This window comes from Schistocerca piceifrons, chromosome 1 (genome assembly GCF_021461385.2).
Source record: "Schistocerca piceifrons isolate TAMUIC-IGC-003096 chromosome 1, iqSchPice1.1, whole genome shotgun sequence".
Classification (NCBI taxonomy): domain Eukaryota; kingdom Metazoa; phylum Arthropoda; class Insecta; order Orthoptera; family Acrididae; genus Schistocerca; species Schistocerca piceifrons.
Window position 1 is genome coordinate 235,888,489 of NC_060138.1, and position 13,484 is coordinate 235,901,972.

General features: G+C 43.1%; 1 protein-coding gene across 1 annotated transcript in view; it reads left to right on the top strand.

The window, feature by feature from the left end:
* Positions 1-13,484, top strand: part of LOC124805205 (inter-alpha-trypsin inhibitor heavy chain H4-like) — a 200,348-nt gene that overhangs the window by 91,070 nt on the left and 95,794 nt on the right. The window contains exon 7 of the mRNA XM_047265705.1: positions 7,926-8,129. Within this exon, the coding sequence (XP_047121661.1) occupies positions 7,926-8,129 (204 nt within the window). The remainder of the gene's footprint in view (positions 1-7,925; positions 8,130-13,484) is intronic.

Sequence of the window (13,484 nt, forward strand, 5' to 3'; positions counted from 1 at the left end):
TGAATGACGTTTTCTTAGGTAATTTCTGTGCAGTGAGTGCACCATCAACTTCTTTCTCTAAAAATTCCATTAAACGTAACTCATCCCCTTCGGATAGTTTCTCCGTCTTGACATGAATTACCGAACGCCAACAAATGTCTACGGGGAAAGAGAGAAAAAATTTTTGGAGTGAGAATCTTACGATAGACAACACCCAAAGATTTCTGAGCTTGGATGCATTTATTGCGTTCTGTGAATGTCGAATTAAGAGTTTCAGGACATTCACTTCTTCTGTCCGCCCTCGGTAGCTGAGTGGTCGACAGAATGTCAGTCCTAAGGGATCGGGTTCGATTACTGGCTGGGTCGTAGTTTTTCTCCACTCACAGACTGGGTGTTGTGTTGTCCTGCTTATCATCATTTCATCCCCATCGACTCGCAAGTGGCCCAAGTGGCGTCAAATCGAAAGACTTGCACCCGGCGAACGGTCTACCCGACGGGAGGCCCTAGTCACACGACACTTAGTCTATGCGTTTGCGGTCTCCATATCTTGTGTGAAGAATTCGCTTAGTGTCTTCGTAAGCAGAAGTAATCGTTGATATCCCATCGACCGTTGTCTGAGCTTTCCTAAGAGACATCCTGTTAGGAACACGTGTTTGTTAATAGTAGACATAGAAGAATTCCTATTGATACAGCTTTCAAAATGTTCCCAAAATCTAGGCCAGGTCTCTGTGTCTACAGAGAATGATTCAAGCTTAATAGACGGCAGCTTAATTGACGCAGGGATCTAAGGCACAGACGAAGCTGGATCAGTCACACACAATGCCGTGGCAGACGTAGACAATTTTTTACTCGATAGCATTTTGAGCTTCGAAAATTGCGTTGTCGAGATAGTCATCGGAAACAAATCCGTGTTACACTCCTCGTCCAAGACAATAACGTCTTGGAAGAGAAGTATTTTGACAAGCTGTGATAGAAATGAAGCTATAATATCCTCTAACGCTGTTGATGCGTCTAACGCCACGCGATAATAAAGAACATGTTCCAGAACAAGATATTATTTGAAGCGTGCTCGCGCAACTGGCTGCGAGCAAGCAGCATTGTCCCTTGAACTGAGAGAGCTTTGGTTCGATGGTAATCATTGTGAAAAGATGTAGTCTAGCTTCTGATCTTAATGAGTGAGCATTCTGATTTTGTGTGAGAATAATAAGCCAATAAAGCAATTTGCAGCAATTCGGTTCCAATAATTATGGAACCTGTACAGAAAATTGAAATAGAGATCAACATAAACATCATTTCCGCCCTTTTCATTGCTCATGAAAACCAAGCATTGCATTTTGAAACACCATTCAGGGAGACCTTCAGAGGTGGTGGTGGTCCAGGCTGCTGTACACATACCATCCACAAGTTCATCAAGGCACTGTTGGTCCAGATTGTCCCACTCCTCAATGGCAATTCGGAGCAGATCCCTCAGAGTGGTTGGTGGATCAGCTGTCCATAAGCAGCCCTCTTAAATCTATCACAGGCATGTTCGATACGGTTCACGTCTGGAGAACATACTGGCCACTCGAGTCGAGCGATGTCGTTATCCTGAAGGAAGACATTCACAAGATGTGCACGATGGGGGCGCGAGTTGCTGTCCGTGAAGACGAATGTCTCGCCAATATGCTGTCGATATGTCATTCAGGTACCGTACAGCCGTGAAGGCGCCTTCCATGACCAACAACGGAGTAAGTCGGCCCCACATAATGCCAAGCAAATAGCAGGAAACCTCCACGATGCTGCGCTCCCTGGACGGTGTATCTAAGGCGTTGAGCCAGACCGGGTTGCCGCCAAACACGTCTCCGACGATTGTCTGGTTGAAGGCATATGCATGCGACACACATCGGTGAAGAGAGCTTGATGCCAATCCTGAGCGATCCATTTGGCACGTAGTTGGGCCCATCTGTATCGCGCTGCATGGTGTCGTGGTTGCAAAGATGGACCTCGTCATGGACATCGGGAGTGAAGTTGCGCATCATGCAGCCTATTGCGCACAGTTTGAGTCGTAACACGACGTCCTGTGGCTGTACGAAAAGCATTATTCAACGTGGTGGCGTTGCTGTAAGTGTTCCTCCGAGCCATAATGAGTAGGTAGCGGTCATCCACTGCAATAGTAGCCCTTGTGCGGCCTGAACGAGGCATGTCATCGACAGTTCCTGTCTCTCTATATTTCCTCAATGCCCCAACTACATTGCTTTGGTTCACTCTGAGACGCCTGGACACTTGCCTTGTTGAGAGCCTTCCAGGCACAAAGTAACAATGCGGACGCGATCGAATAGCGATATTTACCGTCTAGGCATGGTTGAACTACAGACAAACGCGAGCCGTGTAACTCCTTCCTGGTGAAATGACTGGAACGGATAGGCTGTCGGACCCCATCCGTATAATAGGCGCTGCTCATGCATGGTTGTTTACATCTTTGGGAGGGTTTAGTGACATCTCTGAACAGTCATAGGGACTGTGTCTGTCATATAATATCCACAGTTAATGTATAGCTTCAGGAGTTCCAGGAACCGGGGCGATGCGAACCTTTTTTGCTGTGTATATTTGTGCATTCCTACGAGACATTTCTTTGGACTGTGGAAGCTCGTACCTGCAAACTCTATACGGTCGTTAATTTAAAGACTTTTAGACAAATCCATTTAGACGGACAGGCTTCCATAGAAAGGAAAATTGGATCGTAGTTAATGTAGACTAAGATAGCGACAGATTCAGTACGCAGTTTTACGACCGGTACGGACATCGAGTACAGCTTACAGTCAGCGTGCAGCAGCAGTTCTATAGTCTACCATGCACAATCCCCTGAACATAAACGTCGTCTATTGAGATCTGTTTGGTTATCTATTCATTTCAAAGACCGAAACCCTTTTCTTAAAGAGTCTTAATACTAAAGAACTAAGTATTTGAATCACTAATAATAATAATAATTAAAAGAAAGTAGTAACTAAATGAATAATAATAATAAAAATAAAAGCAGTTCATGGAGGTTACTTTTTGTCTCTGAAAGGAAATTTTCAACACAGATCTCCAATAACTGCTTTCAGGGCAAAACAATGACTCCTCTCATGAATCATTCCATCTCAGTAAAATTATAATAATTTACCTTTCGCGTGAGAAGGAGTTACAGTGTGCCATCCAATAGTTTTTCAATTTCGAATACTAGAGGCGTCATAGGACTTCTCTGACGAGATGATTTTCCTTTCAAACTTTATAACAGCCATTTTTTTTTAATTTGGCTTTCAAATAATACGCTAATACGTCAAAATATTCCACTGTTTCAAGTAATCGTAAACCGACTACGTGAAGCAACTAGTTGTTGTCCAGATACGCTAGTGCCTACCGCAGGAGACAGTTGACGAGGAATTTTACACGCACGGGCATATGATTTTTTTTTTCCTAGACATGACACTTCCTAGTGTATTCTAATATATTTTAACGGCAACAGCAGGCTTCGCAGTCTGTGATAATTGTCTTCTCAGTCACAGGACCACTGGACAGTGTCAATCGTCTGTGTAGTATGTCTACTCTAAAGCGCACACTTGCGTCACACCTATTAAATATAGTTGTAGCTGCATCCTTCGTCAGTGGCAAGAAGACGGCAGTGTATCGTCTGATGACAGATAGACCACGAATTCCCAGCTCCGCGGTTGCGGCATCGGAAAATGTCGCCGTCGAGTTCAGAATGTTAAGAAAGTACAATCGTCATTTTACAGGGTCTTTACTTACGCAACTATAACAGCAAGGCACAACATAGGTAGAAATATAAAGTGCTCAGGACAACTATGTACAACGTCTTTGAGTTTCTACAACCCTTCTTAACTATGGCCCGAGTGCACCATAGTTTCCTCGGTGCCGATTTTGGATAGCGCCATTTCGCCATGCAGTTGTACTGCAACCACGGAGGCACGAGATCAGTTTATAGACTTAGCCGTTGTGGATATTATCCTCTTTTGGATATCAGATAAATTTCTCGGTTTCCTCATTACAACGACCGCACTGTTTCTCTGCCCACCCTCCACGCCCACGCTTTGAATACCCTGCACTGCTAGTGCTACCGTCTGCCGTCTGTGAGTTGCTGCTGCACGTTGACGTCGAACATAGGCGATGGTCACATTAATGTGAGTGGATGGTGTATAAAACAGATCAACATGGACTTAATGTTACCTTACTTCACGAGTTTTTTCCCTGAAGAGATGAAAGGTAGTTCCAAAGCAACGATTGCCGCTTCATTTCAGAATCATGGCGATAAACTCAACATTTAAACGGAAGTTTGGATCGTCTTGAAAGAGTTGTTTACTTTCTATGCAGAGTTCCACGCTATATTGCTTCTGATTACATCTGGTACAAACATCGCCACAATCCTTTTGTGTTCATTTCATCTGACAAGACACTATTACACACACCGTATCTTATTCCCAAGGTACTGCACAGTTCTTACATGGTATGCCTATGACCTTGCAGAATCATATCCCTCACAGTCTGAACGTTTTCTGGTGGGACACCAACTTGAATGCTAACTGGAACTGTCCTCATCATCTCAAAGGTCGCTTAGAGCAGTTGTATGGCTGACATAAAGTGTTGTCTCCAAAGGCTTGCTTCAACATTTGGTGCTTTTCTGCAGCGGCTTCTCGAAATTCAAAATGAAACTACTGCACTATCTAATCAACGACAACAAATTCACGGAAACACGACCATAGTAATATCCTCACTAACATTTAACTAATCATACATATTGCAGCCACTAGCCATACTGACTCCTCCAAAGGATCAATGGGGAACACCTGGCTGTGTTTCAATGTACTCTTAATAATTTGGAAAGGGAAGCACAAGAATATGTTTTCATAACCTACGTCTACATTAAACACTCTAGGGTATCAGAACGTAGATTTTAACTGAAACATTCTTGGGTAAGAACTTCAGGTATCTATCGCACCAGATCTGCATGCAGTCTTAAGCAATATCGTTTGATTTGAACATAAATGCTGATGGTGGCCAAGTAAGCAGGTCGAAATGTTGGAATTGACCCGAACGACCCCCATGCAATGTCCTCAATACGTTGCAAGTGTCAGTCGTGAACACAACAGAGTACCGTGCAGCTGAGTTCGTCATGTCACAGCTAAGTTAATTGGAACGTGGACAAATTGTTGGTGCTAGTATGAGTGGGTGCTTCCGTAGCCAAAGTACCCGAAGTGTTTGATATTTGAGTAGACACCGTATCGAATATCTGTATCATATACAGGGAAAGTGGAACAACATTATCCGCTAAATCACAACGCGGACGAAAGTGTGTGCTGAGAGATCGTGACAGACGGCGATTGAAGAGGTGACAAAAAAATAGACGACAGGTGCAAAAGTCACTGCAGAACTGAATGTCGGACTTGCAAACCCTGTCAGCACCAAAACAATGAGGAAGATCCAGAAGTAGAGAATTCCAGGGCGAGCTGGATTTCCGACACCACTCCTCAGTGATGCACACGTCTTTAAAGGGACTCTGGAGGAATGGAAGGCTCGGCAGAGTCTTTGTTTTACACTGTTTTCAGCTTCTGCTCCAGCTCACGTCTCAACAGTAAGACTGATCGGCGGTTCGGTGGTGATCTAGGTTACCAGACTCACAGCTACTCTGCAAATTCCATTACTGCCAAGGATTATGCGACTATTTTGGCTGATCAGGTCTGACTTATAGCACACAACATTATGCTGTGTTCCAAGACGACAGAACCCCTGTTCACGGAGCCCACGTCGTCCAGGCTTACTTCGAGGCTATGATGTTGCTTTTTAAACAAATGTCTATGCACACGTGACTTTGGTTTATACATTATGTGGTTTACTTGTGCTACCTCATAATGGATCTAAGTTTATCGTTACTCTGTAAACACATTCTCTGTTTTCCCGTCTGGCGGTGCGATCAACTAAAGTAGCGGTCACTTTGATTCATAGCTCTGTAGTAGCAGCCGTAAACGTGTGCCATAACGACGCTTTATACATCTTGCCTATGTTATAAACATGCCCTGCGTTCTGTTAAGAGCGAATAAGCTTAAACACAGGTGAGGTGTGAAACTTCCTGACAGATTAAAACTGCGTCTCGGACTGAGACTCGAACTCGGGGCCTTTGTCTTTCATGAGCAAGAGCTCTACCGACTGAGCTACCCAAGAACGATTCACGACCCATCCTCAAACCTTTAATTCTGCATCTCGTCTACTACCGTCCAAACTTCGCAGGAGAGCTTCTGTGGTCTCTTAGAAATGAATATTTGTTTCTTTAAATCCACCCTTATATATGTGGTTTCTTATGTTTGTTCCGCTTACAGCTCTTCGTTTTATAATATATTCTTATTTATTTCCGTAGGCAGCTGTGTCCTCTGTATTTCGTTGGACGACGTGCCATTTTTGGTGACTGCGGGACGTTCTGTACTCTTGCCAGTAATCGTCGAGTGTTTTTACCCAGTGGACGGAGAATGTAAGGTTTTATTGGATGATGTGCCATTTTCGGTGACTGCAGTGTTTTCTGTATACTTTCCAGCGATCCTCGAGTATTTTACCCGGTAAGTTTGTCTTTGGTTACCCTTTTTTCACAATTCAGGTCGTGGTTTTCAAGCTGATTTACTTAGCGGACAATGAAGCTTTATAGCTGTTTCCTGGCTCGTAAATTTATACTAAGGGACGTTTTTCCCCCAGATGCCTGATGATACTCCTGTGAGACTGAAACGCGTCTCAAATTAAATAAATAAAAAGCCATTTTGCAACTTAGACAACCTACTCTTTCTTGATAGTCCAGGACTTGTTTGACCACAAGGGTGAGTTGTTGCACCTTCCATGGCCACCACAGTTACCAGACCTCGACATTATTGAGCCGTCGTGGTCTACTTTGGAGAGATGCGTGGGTGATCGCTATCCACCCCTATTACCGTTACCTGAAGTTCAAATATGGTATGGGATGAAACTGAGTCAAGGAATCAACGATCAACTTGAACGGATGTCTTGTGACGGCCGCCCAGACCAAACGCGACGAGCTATATTGAACAAAAAGAAAAAAAAGAAAAAATCTCGTTTGAGTCACTTTTTAAAAATAAAAAAAAAGTTGGTAGAGCACTTGCCGCGGAAGGCAAAGGTCCCGAGTTCGAGTCTCGGTCCGGCACAAAGTTTTAATCTGCCAGGAAGTTTCATATCAGCGCACACTCCGCTGCAGAGTGAAACTCTCATTATGTTATGGGATACCTTTGAAAACCGTACGTGACCTGTAGAGACAATTAGACGCTGTTTTGAATGCGAATGGTTTTCCTACTTCTTATCAGGCATTACTGAACACAGCCTCATTAAAAAAAGATTGTGTTCCATGAAGCGGAAATCTTCCAGCTGCTTGGGTTCTGTCAACATAGAAGCCGTTAATATCAGAATGTGCAGTAACTGCTTCAATTGGGGCAGTTGCCATACCATAAGTGGTGCACTGAAACGGACGTTTGATGTTGACAGACAATGGAGAAATACGCTGTCACCCACCGTCTAACGAAATCAAAACTGTGTCATAAGCATCGGCATATTCTCCGATAGCGTGTGGAAGTTTTGTGTCTTCGCGACGTCTCTGTGACATAATTTAGCCAACTAAATAAAATACCACATGCCATACAGAAAAATGCTGACGTTGCCGGTGTGGGATGTCGCCGAAAGTTTGAGCGCGCATACAAATCTGACGCTGCGGGATACCCGTGAAGCATTTATCCACCTTCAGCACATTTTCCAAACGGTGAAATTGTGCTATCGGCATGTTTCGTTTTCCAAAAAAAGAAATGTACAGCGGAGAACACAGCTTCGTTTCACAACTTTTCAGTAATCAGTGAGGCTCATAGCGCTGACACATCAACTGTGCCCATTCAGCTGTCTTTGTCTCCAGCTGACGCCCGCGTGTGCAGGTGAGCGAGGACGGCTACTTCGTGCACTTCTACGCGCCTCCCGGCCTGCCGCCGCTGCCCAAACACGTCATCTTCGTGCTCGACGTCAGCGGCTCCATGCACGGCCGCAAGCTTGAACAGCTCAAGACGGCCATGCACACCATCCTGGACGAGCTCAACGAGAGTGACACCTTCTCCTTGATCCCGTTCGCTTCTGAAGTAAAGGTAAGGTGAAGCAGCGCAGAGACTCTTGCATTTAAGGTCCAAGGGTATACAAAGGGATGACAAATGAAGCAAGTTTCACATTCACAGGAATGTAAAGTGCTACACCATCAATGCAAAATTGGTACCCAATGCTTCCATTCCTGTGGATGTGTTGATTAAACTTTATTCCTTAATTTCTGAACTAATTGTATCACCAGTTGACAAACCCAGCATTGCCCGGGTGTTCATTTCGCCTATTTTCTATTATACTCATCCTCATAAATTAAGGATAATTGCAGGATGTGGTGCCACACAACTTGGCACTGTACAAAAGTGGCGCTAATAGAATAGGTGCATAGGGAACACACACGACACAGATCTGTAAGTCCACGGTTTTGGTGATAAGTTGAGAAAACCCTCCCAAAACACATGTGCTGCAAAACGCCACTGTTTCCTGCTTATGTTCCCCGACATCAATATGGGATATGATCACCATGCACACGTACACAGGCCGCACAACGGGTTGGCATACTCTGGATCAGGTGGTCGAGCAGCTGCTGAGGTATAGCCTCCCATTCTTGCGCCAGTGCCTGTCGGAGGTCCTGAAGTGTCCTAGGGGTTTGAAGACGTGCAGCGGCACGTCGACCGAGAGCATCCCAGACGTGCTCGATGGGGTTTAAGTCTGGAGAACAGGCAGGCCACTCCATTCGCCTGATATCTTCTGTTTCAAGGTACTCATCCACTGTGGCAGCTTCGTGCGGCCGTGCGTTATCCTCCATCAGGAGGAAGGTGGGACCCACGGTACCCCTGAAAAGGAGGACATACTAGTGCAAAATGACGTCCTGATACACCTGACCTGTTACAGTTCCTGTGTCAAAGACATTCAGCGGTGTACGTGCACCAGTCGTAATACCATCCCACACCATCAAACCACGACCTCCATACAGGTCCCTTCCAAGGAAATTAAGGGGTTGGCATCTGGTTCCTGATTCACGCCAGGTGAAAACCCGGCGAGAATCATGCTCATTCTACACCTGGGCTCGTCCGTGAACATAACCTGAGACCACTGTTATAATGACTAAGTACTGTGTTCTTGACACCAGGATTTACGGGCTCTCCTGCGGCCAGGGGTCAGTGGAATGCACCTTGCAGGTCTCCGGACGAATAAACCATGTCTGTTGTGTAGACTGTGTCTGGAGACAACTGTTCCAGTGGCTCCGGTAAGGTATCGAGCAAGGCTACCTGCAGTACTCCGTGGCCGTCTGCGGGCACTGGATGCTGAGATATCGGTCTTCTTATGGTGTTGTTCAATGTGGACGTCCCACACTGTAGCGCCTGGACGTTTCCTGTCTGCTGGAATCGTTGCCATAATCGTGAGATCACACTTTGTGGCACACGGAGAGCCCGTGCTACGACCAGCCTCCAGTCGCCGTAGTATTCTACCCCTTATAACGTCATCAGTATGTGTTCTTTGAGCCATTTTCAACACACAGTCACCATTAGCACGTCTGAAAACGTCTGCACACTTACTCGCTGCACCGTACTCTGAAATGCACCAACACATCTCTGCCTATGTGGACTGCTGCCAGCGCAGGTCAAATGCACCGCATGGTCATACCCCGAGGTGATTTAAACCCGCAAACCGCCCACCAGGGCGTTGTTTCACCATGTATCACCATTATCCTTAATTTATGAGCATGAGTGTAGAAACGATACCTTATATGTACTCCTGTAGCAGACCTGGCGTGAGTGATCATGGACAGCTTCTGTATCTGGGTGCAACTGTTCCGTGTGTCTACAACTCGATTTTCTAAAAATACCTACGGCAACGCCTCTTCATAGCTTTATGGACGGCTAATGTTTTCGTCTACAGCCGTTTGCGATTCGTAGCTGAAAGCAGTCGACAACGCTGCCAGGTGTCATGGATTTCCTTAAAATTTATCGACTGTAGGAGTCCCTTTGTACAAAAGGATAAACTTATTAAAACTTCATACATCATGCGACATTTTTTCAAGAATCTCAGCATTTACAACATCATAACTCTTGAACCATGTTTCGTATAATTATATATTTGTGTAGGTACAATTGAGCTGCATATGTCGATACTATCTGCGAAACGTGTTACGAATAATGTTAGCAGCAAAGAAGAAATAAATTTAAACGTCATGCACAATGCGGCATTTTTTCACCCATCTTAAGGTTTATGTAGTCATATCTTCTGAACCTTTATAGGTGACCAATATAGCAGCAATTGTTAGCTGTCACTAATGAATATATATACCAAGTGGTTTACGAGATGTTGAACATACATACACATACACAAATAAATAATACAAACATACATACATATTTATAATATGTGTCGATTTACTTATTCTGTATTTTGCCTGAGCAGATTAGGACCTTAAGTCCTCTCTTACAATGGACCAGGAAAACTCACATCATAAAATATTACTAAATAATCTCAATTTCTGTGAGCAGGCCTACTTCTGGCTCATTTATTTACATCTGAGAAATTATTGTGAGAAGGGTTACAATTACAAACACAAATAATAACAGTGAATAGTAACAACTGCCTTTAAGGATGATAATAATAATAATAATAATAATAATAATAATAATAATAACAGCCAAACTGTTCAGGAATTCTAAAGTAAATTATGATGAAAACCATTTCAAAAAATAGAGCTCCACTCCAAAATGAACAATACTGGAAATTTCTATAACAATTTAAAAAAAAGAAACTATAATATTCTCCAACAAACATTTGCTCAAAAGATTACAATGGAAGAAGAGCACATAATAACCAAGAAAAGAATGACATTTTAATAAAGAATTTTTAAAATTTAAAAACTTGTGAATGTCGTACATAAAGATTTGACTTTACTCGAGAACTCAGTACTTTAAATCGCATCCCGGAACGGAAGGAGAATTCAAGGACGTCATCAAATCCCTCAAAGCTAGTAAAGCACCTGTGGACGATTCCGTAACTGCAATACTTTCAAATAACAAATTTCTGGACAAGCTAACCGAAATCGTTTTAAATATTTGGTTGACAGAGGAGATTTCTGAAGGCTGGAAGACAGCGTCGACACACTCACTGCACAAATCAGGTAATAAAACAGATGTGAACAGCTACAGAGGCTTTAGTCTGATGCCAATTGCCCATAAAATTTTATCAAAGGCATTTTTGACTATGTAAAAACTACAGTTATTCCTTCAAATTGGTCAAAAGCAATGTGGTTGTATAGAAAACTCTTATGTTCACAGCAGGTTCTTAAATTAGAGTCAATAGTAATGTATCTGATGAGATTTAAAAATTTCGTAATCACTATTGTTGAGAAAAGCATATAACTCAGTCAATACGCGACGAAGTATGGTTAGATACCAAAATCTTGGCTCTCACTGAGGAAACACTAAAAGCATCCACTGAATGTGAAAATTAGAAGTAAAATTCCTTGAAGTTTTGGTCTCGCCCAGCTGCTCTTGTGCGCAATAAAAACTCATATGGAAAGGGATAATGTCTTTAGGACAATACAAATCAGTCACTGAGTTAGATTTAAAATATCCTGTCTACCGTTTCCGAACGACCTGGCTATTTTTCACGCTCACTGGGACCAATCACTAGACATAATTGCTGAAACCGCATGCTGAAGAAGCAGTTTTGTAAATCTCCTTTGAGAACTGAACAAGACAACTCGGAGACAGAGGCCGTTAAAGTCAGAGTTAATAAGATGATTACAGCTCACTACCGCACTAAAGATGTGTATATGGTCGCCACGCTAATTTTACCTGGTATTTCAGCAGATATTTGCAATTACTTTTTTGCCGGAGTCTGCCCAGACAAACACTACTCATCAACATTTTGATTTGCAGCTCCTTGTGTTGGCCGTGTTTGCGGATAAATTATTGGATGTGAGGTCCGAGAGTTATGCAAAAGATCGTTTTTTCTTAGTACCCAAACAAGTTTCCGCACCACTGTGCCATCATCAGTGGGTTTTCGTTTCTATTTATTCTTTACATTTGGGGTGCATGAATTGTCACAGCAAACCACAATCACACTGTGTTTTGGTGAAGTGAAAAGTGTTTTACTACGTTATTTGTGGAAAATACTTGTTATAGTTACGTGTGCATCACAACACCTCACCATGATGCGGAAAACGAAAGTGCTTGCCACACGAAAACATGACAAGCTACCTGTAGTAATTAACACACAAGTACTCTGGAAAATTCATGCAGTTAAGAGCAAATGCAACATGGAAGACGTCACAGTAGTGAATCTTTTACACATACTGAAAATAATAACAGATGTGATTAGGAAAAGAATAGCTTTCTATGGCCACATACAAAGGAAATAAATTATTTGCAAACTTTTCCTAAACAATTTAAGAAAGGAAAGTTCTTGATGTTTGTGTAACGATAATGTGTCACTGTGCACATTCCGCCAAAACTATACTCCATTTTGTATGTGGATGTTTCTCTGCGATACGATTTCTGAGCTTCGTTATCGTTAGAATTTCATAAAGCTTCCTGTTAGCGAGGCTTCCAGTATCGACGAGGTAGTACCGAATGTAGCTAATTTCCATGTATTACAGTCGTATATGTCGGTAATACAGCAGAATGCCGGTGACATCAATTTGTTAGCCGAGGCCATGGGGCCTCCACCGCTTGATGAGGTGTGTGATGTTATTGCTCCTCCGGGTACTTCCTGACGCGATTTAGAAGCAGGATTACATATTTTTTGTGTTCCTCAATGAATTAAAGGCCGTCTTTGGACGTAGAAAAAGTTCATGTATCAAACTGAACTTTGTGTCCTCTGAAAAGAAACCAGCATGCGCATGCTGTATACTCTTTGCTAGATGGTCGGATATAGCAAGAACTTGCGCCAAATAATTCATCTTGATTGTAATGGCGATCTCTATGGTTTTAACCTTCTGTATTAATTTCAAGTGACAGTCGGAGGGGAGTATCAAAGCAGCATGTAATTTATTAAACACTTATCACCAGTTCTTCGTCAGGAATCTGTGTGGAATGACCTCAAAGGTAACACCGAGAGTTTCGTGACAAACCTTTTCTCTGCACCAAATAGCTTGCGATGTGTCTTCTATTCCGCGTCCATTTGCAAGTCTGTGGTTTTGGTTCTATTTAATTTTGCTCGTGAAAGAAACGTGTTTCTGCTGAATTAAGTTGTTTTGACGATGACACAGCTACGCTTATATCGTCAGAATACGCAATGCATGTGGCAGTAACAGAGTCGATGATAAGCCAGATCCCTCTATGCACTAAGTTCATCAGTAGCAGATCCAATGCAATGGCGTATAATATCATAGACAGTGGCCATTCTTGCAGGGACAGACTGCCCAATTTCAACTTCTT